Below are 13737 nucleotides of genomic sequence, written 5' to 3'. Positions count from 1 at the left end.
CAATTTGTCCAGGAAATTCCTATTTATGCGATGGTTCTGTACAATTTGTATACTGGCAATTACTGCAGTATTCCTGGACCTTTTGATTTATTCTTTGTATTTTTCCGAATAAAACTATCAACTGCAAGATTTTTTTTTTTTTTGTCCAAATCCTCCATTTCCCTGGTCGATTCCACTTTGGCATGGCCAACCACCCACCGTATTTCAGAGAAAATTATTAAGAGAATTGATAAGCTGCGAAATCCACCTTATAGAAAGACATACCATGGACACTTGGCGTTTCACCTCTTGTCCACCTTCGAATTTACTGAGCTTTTCCGTGTGTCATATGAACTGTAAATGGTACCCGTACTCCTCTGAAACTTCATTCATACCTGTGCTCTCCAGAATATTTATGTAACCACAATTTCCATACAAATGTGATTATTTGGTCAACTAATACTTTTGTAACATCGTATATACATGTGTAAAAACACTTTGACCCAAATCCCTGTTGTTGTATTGTATTAGAATATCTTGATATGTTCCATAAAATAATGGTAACGTAATATTTGATGTTACCATAACCAAACAGGTCTTGCATACTACACGAACGCATTCCACCAGGCAAGATTCTTTTCTTAGAATTCAGATTTCCTGAGTGGAAATTTTTGGCAATTGCATGGCTGCTACCTTAAAGCAACTTTCAGTTTCCTCATCCGCGAATCCAGTCTCTTCTCGTTGATTCCAAACCTTCTTAGCGACCATTTTAAGTGCATTCTGGCGACCCTCACTTAACACAACTATAAAATTTGTGTTGGATCGATACCTGCAAAAGGTGTCTCCATAGTTACCTCATTCACCTTACAGATATGTGCCCGAGTTTTAATAATAAAATAAAAAAGGAGACTTGGATGGAGGAAGTCGCATTTATAATTCAGTTTAGTGCAGTATTTATTTTTTTGTTGAAACATTTATTTCTTCGAAGCCAAAGACAAAATTAATTCCATCGCCTAAAACATTTTTCCATCTCTTTCTGTTGGCCTCTTTTGTTTTAAAGAATTTTCAATGGTTTTCTATGGATATGGAGTGTCAATACGTTATCTGCGCTGCTAAAAAAATAATAGATTCTCTGCAGAGGGCATTCGTGTTTAAGGTTATAGGCTTAAACCTTATCTTCAATCTGAGTGTATGCAAAGAAGAGGGAGCGAATCTGTGGAATGCCCCTCCCCAGAAATTTAGAAAAACTTTCCATTTCTGTTCAACAGAATTATATATCCTATAAAAATTTGTGGTGTCCAATTGAGGGGTGTTTTTCGGAAGCCAAAAGGGACTTGGGCGCGTAACTTGGATTTTTTTGATTTTTTTTCTCGCTTTGCTTCAGCTAAGCAAGATGGCCTCCCCAGAGATATCCCTCCTGGCAACCCGCATTATAAGCACCATCCATTTGGGATTCATGTATTTGCAATTCGATCAAATCTAAATTTGTAAAAAATTTTCCATTAACGATTATATCTTATAGTTTTAACTTATTCCTTTTTTTTGGCATGTATTTTATGTCCGAAACAGAGACACTCGATTTTATCTGCTTTACTTTAGTAAAGTTTAAAGTTTTAAAGAATTATCAGCATTACTAAAGTAAAGCCGATAATTTTAAAGAATATTTATCTTTAGTATCACATCATTTGTATTATTTATTTTTATTTCTTATATATGTTTTTTTTTTTTTTATTACTTTGATCTGGAAACTACTTTTACTCCTTTCTTGTTCCTTATTTCTTTTGCTCTTTTTTATATTTCTATTCTATTCTTTCTCTCTGTGTCTATTTCACTCTCTCCATCTTTTATTTCTGTTCATATACGTATTCTTTCTTTATTCCTTTTCTACTTTTCTTCACGCTTATATTTACCCCTCTCTCTCTCTCTCTCCATGATTTTTAGCTTTTAAATTATAAATAATTAATTTATAAATGTTTTATGAAAATAACGCCGCATCACCTAGATCATGTTTCAAAACTAGCATTTATGTTAATATTTCTTAAAACTCACTAATAATAATTTGTTGGTGATCATTGTTTCTTCTTATTTCAGCCAAAACTAACCAAGAGGGCTGCAGAGTCTCCGCTATTGGAGTGTGGCGCCGGTGGACTTGAGGACCATAAACATCAAGCAAAAATACCGTGCAACAGCCAGACATCTCAGTCAGTCAACAGTGGTATTCCCCAAGATCATCGACATCCGAGTATCCCTAGCTTCTCCGTACAAATCGTTCAACAGTTTACCAGTTCAAACGCTTCGGAAGCTCAACGTTCCCAAACGATACAGACCAACGTCACTGTAAAGGCTTTAACGGGTAACATTAAGAATTCCGAGTCTACTTCCAACAACGTCTCAAATTCGTCAGCTCCTCAGGGGCAGCCAGAATCGCCACAAGGCGGAGCATCAATCTCCGTAGGTACGAATATTCAGTGCAAACAGGAACGTGAACACGCCTTCTCCCAGTGCGGCAGTCACGTGAACAGCGCTGAAAGCGTCCTCCCATCAGCAGTGCCCCCTTGCGACGGTGGCATAAACGGCTGTGACCGATTTACGGACTCTCTAGCGAACTTGGGTTTCCCAGAGGACGCCTCTGATGAGATACATCCAGACATTCTTAAACATCTAATCGAAGATGTCTTTACAAACCCCTCCGATCTAATGAACGGTTTTAATTTTGTCGACAACGCCATAGCGAATGTGAAAGAAGAGGAGAAGACTCCCAATTCTGGAGATAACATGATGGCAATGGGAAAGATCATGCCCACTGTGTCCACCCCTCAGTCTCCGTTTGCACCCACAACTCCAGTGATTAGCCCTTTCCAAAATACTCCTACACAACAGTCGGTGTTCGATTTCCAGCCCGTTACCATGGGAACGTCAACTTCACCGAATGCTCCTCCACCTTCGAGTACCGGGTTTCCACCTTCGTCAAGGATGCCATCATTTTCACCATCTGCGAATCTCGGTTTGGGACTGGACTTTAAATTAACCGAACCCAGTCCTGCTGCTCAAACACTTAAACAAATGGCCGAACAACATCAAAACATGCAACAGAAACATCAACAAATGGGGATTTCTGTGGGCTCACCCCATTCTAGATCACCGTTTGGTGGAGATTCCTTTCCAGACTCTCTCTCACTTAGGACCAGCTTTCTCAATGGTTCTAATACGAATCTGCCTGCCATGCAGAAAGGACCGTCTAACATATATCCTCCTGTGAATTACAATCAGCAACAGAGTTATGGAAACATTAGGCCTACAGGGACAGTTAAGCAAGAAGCTGGAACTGCAATGTATGCCAACATCCCGGATGTAGAGATGCATAAGCGGAGGCAAGCCATCCAGCTACACCAACAGATTCAAAGGGTTGCCCCTGAGCCAGCGAATAGAAATATTACATCTGGGTTTGCACCAAGTCCCGATCCGAAATCGTCTGTAGGGGGACCAGGTGTCACTTATGGTAGCACTAGGCCATTATCTCATTATAGTGACCCTAATGCCGTTGGAACAACGGGATCATCGAGTCAAAGTCCCGTATCGCTTCCTAATCAATTCATGAGAGGAGTTTCTGCGCCGAGAATTACGCCACCCCCATTTGCAACTTCGGCTGCTCCATCTTCAACTGTGCATTTGAGCCAGAGTCAGCAGTTACAGATCTCACAGAACGCCCAACAGTTGCAGGTGAGTGATGTTATTTATTATTTTTTGTGTTGTTATTTACTTATATGGCCTCCGTAGCCGAGTGGTCAGGAGCGGGAGTGCAGTAGCACACGCTCTTTGAGTAGATCGGGATTCAAGCTCCTGACTGCTAAGTACGGTCGATCTACCAACCCGCACTGGACCAGCGTGGCAGATTATGGTGCTTTTTCCTCTACATGAATTGTTGAGGTTTCTATTCTGTTGTGGATTGATAATGGCAGCAGGTTACTTTTTTTTTTTTTCTTTTTTTTTTTTTTTTTATGGGTACTAGTACTTTGAGTTTTTTTGGATTGAGCCTGGAAACGTGTCCGGACAACTCAGTGTAATATATACCCTGCTGATTGGATGGTGAAAACGACGAGCCCGTGGACTTATCTTACTAGGTGTCAGCAATGGGATGATTGTGATGTAATATTGTGGGAAGTGTTTTCGTGGTGCCTCTTGATGACAGTGGAGCAACATTTGGATGCTACACGTTATCTGGAAATTATTCCTGACCAGGCCCATCCTTCATGCTTGTTATATTTCGATCTGCGATTGGATTCTTCCAACAGGATAATGCCTGGCGTTACAAGAACAGAATTGTACAGAACTGGTTCTGAGAGCACGATAATGAATTCAGCCTACTGTGGTAGCCTCCCCAGTGATCACCAGATCTCAGTTCAACTGAGCATTCTGGTGGAACAGGGCTCTTTGTAGCAGAGAGTCGTAACCATACAATTTGCAACAACTCTAGAAAGAAATTAAGTCACATGGACCAGCATCTCTGTGGCATCCTTAGATAGGGCCAGGAGCTGGTCAATATCTATTGAGTTCATGCAAACGAATCCAGGGTGTTCTGGGATCAAAAGGAAGCCCCACTCGCAGTTAGGTTATACCTAATGAAATGGCCACTCAGTGTATATCCGTTGTTTTTCTTTATATTTACAGTATACATGTATAAAGAACAATGGGTATAGCGTTTTGTGCCATATGGATTGGGAAACTGTTATAAATACATTGCAAACCATTTATTTTTGATTGCTGGGAAATATTGCACTTCGTCATAGAGATAAACAATTTTCCTCTTAATACTAAAAACTAAGGAACATATGCATCTTGCAGATGTCCTTCTCATTGCGCAAATACCATATTATTGCCTGTGCACAAACTGGAAATCTTTGGTCTAACATCAACTTGTCACTATAGTGTACTCCCAAAGTATCTTCACTTGTTACAACAAACATAAGACAATTGTAAGTCGCTTTAACTTCGTTGTGGATAAACTCAGAACAATGTACAAGCAAACATGAAGAAAATTACTGAAGCTTGCAGGATATTGTCTAGAAACAACGTCGTGGCAACCTTCCTTCAGCAGTCGTTGTGCTTGAAGTGACAGCCGACCGTCAGACAGTTGACTGAAGTGTTGAAAATATTGATTGATAGAATATGCCATTTTTAAAGAACGTACGAATGGATGCTTTGAGTCTGTCAGATATCACTGTTTTCCTATATAATGTTACCAATTGCATTCTCTTCTCTGTCCTCAGAAATTGTCCGTTCTGCCTCTTATTGCGCGTAGGTTCCACAATGATTTTTAGAATATTATCTTTCTGTCACTTTCAGAAACTTTTCAGGTGTATTCGGAAAAGCGAATATTGCTGCATGTCCGTCCGCATGAAATAACTCACTTCCCGGTGCGCGGATTTTCATGAGATTTTATATTTGGCTCTTTCAGAAAGATTTGTGAAGCCGTCCCATTCCATTTCATTACAGTATTTTGTTGCAGTGCACTGATTGGAGGAAGGAATGGATATTATGGAGAATGCGCAGAAGAAAAAAAATTCTTAAGTTAAACATACGAAATTGGTTACTGTGTGTTTTATATCTACACATTCCCTAATATCTGTCCAGTTAACACCAAGAGCTTAGATAGGATACGAATACTATTGTTTTGTGTTTGTGCTGGTCTACAATAACACGCAGTTGGGGAATTTTGTACTTTATTACCATTTCCGGTTTATCGAATGCAAAATAAAAGAACTTCCGCTATACCAGGAAAACTGCTCATTTTACGACCGTCTACGACGAAAGCAGTGCTTTCCAGTTAAAGAAAATAATTGGGAAGAACTGTGGAAATAAACGGTACTTCTACATTTATTTACGACTTTGTTTCCCAAAATTAGACATCCTCTATAAGAGAACAAGATAGTAGATATATTCGCGAGGTGTGTGTGGGGAAGGGGAGGTCAGTGTTTCATAACACGTAGCTGTACTTTCATGATTTTCATATAAGCGTATAGTGCCAATTGCCTTCACATGTCCGTTCGTCTGTCCACATGACATAACTCGACGCCCAAAGGATGTATTTTCGTAAAACTGTACAAGGTGTGTCTGAAAGGTTTAAGGACTGATTTTTTTTTTTTTTTCTTTTAATGACACTACTAGTGCCATACGTTGGCCACTGTTGAAACTATTCATTATCAAGTCTGAGCTGGCTGGCTCTGTGCTAAGTTTCATCAGTGTGCACAAAAGCGTTCTACTGGAAAGTCGTGTTTAAGTTGGCGCAGTGAAATCAGGTCGTCCTGGATTCAAGGACCGAGCAAAGAGTAGCGATCAAATTTTGTTTTAATGAAGAAAAGGTGTAACTGGAACAGTTGCCAATGGTGAGTGCAGCTTATGGGCATAGACTATCACGATCTAACGTTTTTCGCTGGTATGGGCGTTTCCGTGAAGGGTAGGAAGATGTTCAGGATGGTGTGGTAGCCCATCCCAGTGTCGTACGGACTCGATCATCGAAAAGTTCGCCAGTATTAATGGAAGATCGTTGTCTGGCTCTCCGAATGGTTGCAGACCAGCTTCACATTAGCTGTGCGTTTAGTTGTCGAAGATTCGAAAAAATGGAAAGTGTGCTCTCACTCTGTACCACATACACTGACGGCAGACGAAGAAGGAACGAGTTGTTGCGTGTCGAGATTTGATCGAAGTGGCAGACAATGATCAAGGCACCTTAAAAAAAAAATCATAACTGGTGATGAATCCTGGTGCATGAGTTGGAGAAAATTCGCCGAGGCCGAAGAGACTCCGGTTCCAAGAGATGTTGGTTATTTTATTTTTTAATTGACATGGAGTTACGCACAAGGAATTTATACCGGAAGGATAGACAGTTAACTCTGAATTTTAAAGAGGAGTGGTGGACAGACTTAAGACTTCGGCATGTTAGGCCAGACGCGCGTCCGAGTCAGGTGAATGGTCCTTGCCTCACACAACGCGACCATCGTCAAGCAGTTTCTTGCACGTAAAGGGTTACAGTACTCCACCAATCCCCCATTTCTTCGGATTCGGCAACTACTGATTAATTTCTGTTCCCTAAGGTGAAATTCCACCTGAAGGGCAACCATTTTGACAGCCTTTCAGAGATCCAAACCAGCGTGACGATGGAGTTAAACAGGGTTCCACAGAGCCATCCAGAAGCTATGCGACCGTGCAAAGAGGTGTATCGAGTTACGAGCGATATACTTTGAAGATTAAATGATAAATGTTTGTCCTTGAGATTTCGATTTTTCATTTTTTTTTATAAATGTAGTCCTAAAACAGACACCTTATATTTGGCTCTTTTGTCGAGCCATTTCAAATTTCATTAAAATGGGACCAATTAAAATTCAACGATTATTATTATTATATATATTTATAGTTTTTTCATAGATATTACATAAGCTATCCATGTACTGTAAATTTTAGCAGAATCAATGGATATTGTATTTATTGTTGTGCGCTCATTGGAGGAATAAATGAGCAATATGGCTGGTTCGCGCATATGAACTTAACTTTTTTTTTGTTATCAGTTTACTAAATATATAAATTATGAAATATTGATATTTTCTTATTCCACTAATCGCAGCAGAAACGTGAAATACGTGTTGCACTTCAATTTTACTTAAGATCCAGAAGGAAATACATTACAGAAGGTTGAATAAACATTATGTTGAGGTATGTACAGCGAAGTGAAAAAAAAATTACTTTTATATATCGGAGGCTTGTTTATATGAACTATTTTCATTGTTTTCAGATTCTGAATCGATCCTGAAAGTACGGCTCACATTCTACAAAACACCCTGTATATAATGAAGGATTTTTAACACAGCTGAAAAGAGAAAATCATATTATAATCTTAATTAGAATGGATGATGCAGTGACAGCAACTAACCTTGATATTAGCTGCATAATTTGTTGTGTTGACAATCACGATATACTTCTATTCCTCATTGTGTATGACTCTTCCAGCACTGATTGTCCGTAGTAAGAATATTATTAGGCTACATTGTGCTATAAAAAGGTCAGCTGGTATTGCATAGTCGTCTAAAAGTCAGTGATAAGCATGGGATGAATTCCATCCTCTATTCCCAATGCTACATGCTCTTTGGAATTCCTACCTTTAAAGAACCTGGGAGAGTTCCAGTCAGAACTATGCGCTAATAGAAGTCCAATTAAATTTTTTTTTCTGGTCTTTGTAACGTCTTGTTTATAAAACAGGCCAATGAGCTCACTCGGCCTCCTGTACTTGGGTTTATTGGCTGTTCTTGAAGTTTCTTTTGATGGCTAAAGGCAGTGTATATTTTCATGAGTTTTCATATTACAAGAAATATTCAATCAGTATATTGGCTAAATGGTATTGAAGAAATAAGCCTCCATTGAAGTAAGAGATCAATTACAGATAATGGACAGTTTTATTTGGATATTTGCTTAGAGTTTTTATAGCAGTCAGCCAGACTTCTTAAGTGAAGTATGGGAAAAGAAACTGTAATCGTTATAATAAAAGCGGTCTTTGTAACGTCCGCCATTATGTGTCGGCCATTATGGAAATCAACCGCTGAAAAACAGAACCCAATTAGTGGATCTGCGGGCAGCATCGCAACCCATCCTCCAGCACAGGCGTACCGGTCACGACATCAAGATTTATTGCTCGCTGTGGCTCTTTTCCCCCGTTAGTTGAAGGGCTGGCAGGAAGCAGTGATAATATCGCTTGCTCAGTTCGTGATGCTGTGTGTGTGAGGAAGGAAGGACGTGAAAAATACTGCAAATCGTAGACATTATGGGAAAGAAGGGAGAGAGAAAGACGTTACTGTTTAGCTCCTACGGAATTTGAATAATAAGGGTATATTAAGGAGCATCATATCGCTTAAGAAAAAAAAAATATATGAGATTTTAGTATTAAATCTCTTTATGGTGTTTCCATATCTGATCGTAGTTCTTCAATTCGATGATAGATGGAGCTGAATCGAGCTGGAACGCCTGTAGGGAGGCTTTGTTTAGAAACTATGAAATACAATTTTGGAAATTTTATGCATGTGATGGAGATTTGCCCCATGGAGGGCCGCTATATGTGACTTTAAGTTTATTTTAAATTTAAATTAATCACCGCCCTCCCCACACCAGGAAGGAAAGACCCGAGTTCGAATCCCGTCGGAGTGAGGAATTTTTATGGCCTTTTCACAACGTGACTGAGTTAGTCGGTCTCAGGCCAAGGTACCGTGTTTTTTTCTCCCAGAAACTTCTGGTTTTTTCATCCAGCAAAGTGACCACAGAACACATGTTATATGCCTCGCAATATGGCCCAAGTTGCTGATGCGCTTAAAACCCTAGAACAACCAACCTCCAGAAAGTCGGGTTTTTCATCCCATAATTCTGCAATATGCATATTTTTGAAATAGTGATACACTAATAAAGATTGTAAAGGTTGGATTTGGAGACCTCGTTTGTTTTTAAAGATCATAATTGGTAAAGGTTGCCAGCCAATGTTATATTTTCAGTAACACAATAGCTCCCACAGTTTGCAGTTTAATAGGTTCAGATGTGATCTTCAGAGAACAAATCTAAGAACTTGATAAACTGGAAAATGTTTTTAATGTATGCGCAAAACTTTGGTGGAATTTTCGGGGCTAGCAAAGTGACTACAGTTAATAGGTTTACATCATATAAGAACAGTCTTCCAATTCCATCTGAATTAGAACTTTTATAGACTCTTTCACACTTCGGCCGTGTTGATCAATATCGCATAAGGGTTGCATTTGTTTTCTTATTTATCCCCCTCCCCACCCACAGAAACTTTGGTTTTTCATCCTACAATCTATAAAATCGTGCTAACGATTTTGCAAATACAGTAACACCTTTTCCACGGAAACCCAGCTCATTGATACCATCCAGAGGAATTTACGGCGAGTCCATGACTTGAGAGAAGATGGTGACCTCTTTTTCTTCCTGTGTCGATGGCCTGAGCAGCATTCCAAGCGTGAACATAAAATCGATTTATTTGTCTATTAATTTGTTCTTCAGCAGGAAAAAAAAAATTTTATCATCAAAATTAAAAATATATACAAAATATTGCGATGCAGTTGTCCCCGTATTAGTTATGTTGTTTTTATCGCAATTTTCCTCAAACGTAGTAAGCACATGGCTCTTATTTCTGCGATAAGCCGGACTTGTGCCCCTTGTTGAGTCACCCATCTCCCCACCCTCTGTTTCTGAAGTGGAATTCGCCGGAGTTTTTACTCTTCTCTTTAACAGCCCTTAGTGTTCTGGACGTTAAGTAGTACAGCTTATGCACATTCTTCTTGAAAAATATCGTACGAACTCCATAATGAACAACGAGGGTGGCAATTCTTTTTGTTAACCTATTCCACGTTCAGTTTTGAGCTCCCAAAACATATCTGCCCATTCGACTTGTGTTATAATAATAAGAATGCTTAAAAGATTCCTTCTGACTTCGTCGCACATCAAACAAAAATCCCGACACTTTGGTCTTCCACTGGTTGTTCAAAATGGCTGAAATAGAATACCAATCATCTTACGTAGACGGCATTCTGTTTGAGAAACATTGGTTTAAGTGGCTAAAATCACTTTTCTACACGGCTTCTCTTCTGGGATACTATCACCACAATTACATTTCTCAATTAGCTTTGTCATCTTACACCTGTTACTTATGATGATGAGCAAAATCCTTTGAAGAGTCGCTAAGTGACAACTACTCTTTGCTCTGTATCCATCTACCTTTCATTATCGCCTACCACAGCCCTAAAAACTCCCGGAGGGAGGTGGGGAGTTGTGGGGAATGAAAGAAGAAAGTGCCTGAAGCTATACAAAAGACTGGCTAGCTCAGTTGAAAGTGAGCGAAAGGGTTGCGGCTTTTCAAAACAAGTCACGAACAATAATTTCCACTAGAGATTCGAAGGAAAGGGAAAGGAACCGGGAGAAGGGGAGAGAGCGAGAGGGTTCAATAAAAGCGATGACTACATTAAAGTCTACCTGGGGCAAATGGGGCCGTGCACGTTCAAAACAACCCAGTGAAATCATTGTGAAGAGCACCTTCATTGTCACTGGCTGTCTGTGAAACAATTTGCCTAACAAATTGCCTTCTCTGAATGGATAACGCAGAGAGTCACTTTAGCGTTTTAAGTCTTTTAAAATGGCCCTTAGTATTCCCTGGGTTTTGCTTTGTTACATCAACAAGAGTGAGAAAATTATTTCAAATGAAGTTGAAAATCGATTTGTATGCGATCTCGCGCGGCAGTCTTAAGTTAATTTTCCTAATTGCCTGAAAAAATAAAGAGCTGTTCATTGTATTGTTGTAATACAAATCTTGGGCTTTCTTTCATTCCCTCGAGTGGATGACTTAATTTTTGTTATTACAGTAAATTTTATTTATTTAAAATTCAATATCGCCACACTTCTGAAGTTTGTGAAATTATTTTTCTTTATAATGTGTGAAGTTGTCCAATTAAAACAAAATAATTTAAATTATTTTTAAAGTCAGTTTTAGCATTTAACATGCGTCACATTGCTTCAGTAATTTATATATTTCTTCGAAAATAATTTCAGCTGTTTTGATTTCAATGATCAAATTGAAACAGCCTTTTAAAACGGTGGCTGGAAAGACTATTTCGGTGAACCAATTCTCGGTGGCAGCTTAGTGATCACGATACATCATCAGGTCTTCTACATTTTTGAGAGGTCTCAATTCGATTCCCATCAGTGAATAGAGGAATTTCTAACATATTCTTCAATCGAGGTTGTGATTTGCCATGGTGACAAATTTGAATACCTTCCAGTGCGTATTTTGAATCATTACATGAATCGTGTTAGAAAGATGTGGGCATGAATTATCATGGAGAAGAATAATTCCTTCCATCAGTTGTCCTGGGTCATACCTCTGTGACCCTCAATGAGTATGCCTTTTTAGAATAAATCTTGTGGAAACGAACCTACAGTAATCCACCCAAGAGCTAATTCAGCGGTGGAATATCCATCTGACCAGTACTTATCGAGACACAAATCTTGCAACTTCGACAGAAAATGCGCATACCCTTGTGTGATAACTGCTTAGTCTTTGGGGGAAATAGTCCCTAGACAATCAAACCTTTCAAAAACTACATGTAGCCCACCCCTTGGCAAATGCATAAACTCTGCAAATTTATACTGACAGCTATGGGAGTTGCTGTGGTCCTACCGACAACAACAACAGTATCTCTCATTACCACAGGAATGCAGTGTGTTCACTGCAGAACGCTATGCCATTGTGATGGCATTGACCTTAATTAATAATGATTTCAGTCCGAAGACTATAATCTATAGACTCTTTGAGTGCAGTGACGACCCTCCGTGATAATCTTCACATCCGCTCGTAAAACAAATAAGATTTCAAATGTTGCAACTCGATAACAATTAACAGACTTCCATATTCTGCTGGACACGTGAGCACTCTGGAATACCAGGAAATGAACGTGCAGATAAAGCAGTAAGAAACCCCTCTGATAACGGCGGCATCCAGATCCCTTATACAGAATATAAATCAATCATATGCAGAGTATGCAATGAAAAGTGGACAGAAATTTGGCATAATCAGTTATACAAGTTAAGAAACGAAACAGAATCCACATCTATAGAAATCCAGCTTCCAACAGACGCGAAGAGGTTGTGCTGGCAAGAACACGTATTGGCAATACTCACCGTACGCGTATCTTTTCATTGCTAAGAGATGATCTCCCACTTTGCTTGCGCTGCGTTTCACCAAGAACTGTAAAACTTATTCATATTGATGCACTCATTACCACTCTACGAGATCTACATCATTCGATCCCTCTGAGAATCGGGTACAGGGAGTCAGACTGCTGTAAATTAAAGAAAATAGTCTACGGAAAAAAATACAGAAGCTAAGCGAAGATAAAGCTCCATAAGTGGACGGTATGCATCCCGTGTACTAAAAAAAACTGCATGTGGGTGTATCATCCCGTTGGGGATGGTAATAAGATCATCATTAGACTCCGGGGAGATCTTGGAGAAGCATTTACTTGTTTTCAGTCCACAAAAGAGATGCGAAAGACGTGATAGGCAACTATAGACCCCCGAGTTTGACTTCAGTGGTGGATAAAGTCATGGGGTTTCTGATTAAGGATACAATAAAGGACCATCTCGATAGAAATGGTATCCTCAATAGACAACGGCATGGATTCGTGAAGGGGAAGTCTTGTCTGACAAGTCTAGTTAATTATAAATAATTAAATCTCTATTGAATGTACCATAACCAATAAATAACAAAGTAAAAGGTATGTAATGTCCATCACGGCAGGAAGACAGGATTATTATAGCGAATTCGTAAAACATTTGGTTGCAAGAAATAATTTTTATATTATTTACCTTGATTTCAGTTAAACTTTTGATACGGATCTCCACGAAACGCTGTTATATAAACTGGAGCAAATTAGGATTAATGGCAAGATCCTTCATTGGATCAACGGCTAGCTAAAAAATAGGAGACATAGTAGTCATAAATAATCCTGATCCACCTTAGGACCAGGACCATTTATGTCTATTATCCTGTATATCACAGACAAGACATCCACATGGTGTCCTGTCTGTGATATACAGGATCTTCGCACGAAGGGAAAGAATGTCATTGCTCTTTTATATAAGATGGTGGTGGTGAAAATGCATTTAGAGTATTGTGTTAAAAGCTGAAGGCCACCTTTAAAGAAGGACAGAATTCCA

The 13737-nt window shown here is 39.2% G+C and overlaps 1 protein-coding gene across 1 annotated transcript in view; it reads left to right on the top strand.

Annotated features, from left to right (window-relative positions):
- The window catches only part of LOC150082133 (uncharacterized), a 118521-nt gene that overhangs the window by 86721 nt on the left and 18063 nt on the right, over positions 1-13737 (top strand). Inside the window, exon 2 of the mRNA XM_090379116.1 lies at positions 2071-3699. Within this exon, the coding sequence (XP_090235242.1) occupies positions 2071-3699 (1629 nt within the window). The remainder of the gene's footprint in view (positions 1-2070; positions 3700-13737) is intronic.

This window comes from Mastigoproctus giganteus, chromosome 8, assembly GCF_048544385.1.
Source record: "Mastigoproctus giganteus isolate SK-2022 chromosome 8, ASM4854438v1, whole genome shotgun sequence".
Taxonomy (NCBI): domain Eukaryota; kingdom Metazoa; phylum Arthropoda; class Arachnida; order Uropygi; family Thelyphonidae; genus Mastigoproctus; species Mastigoproctus giganteus.
Note: the sequence above shows the minus strand (reverse complement) of the source record. Positions and strands in the feature narration are given on the sequence as shown.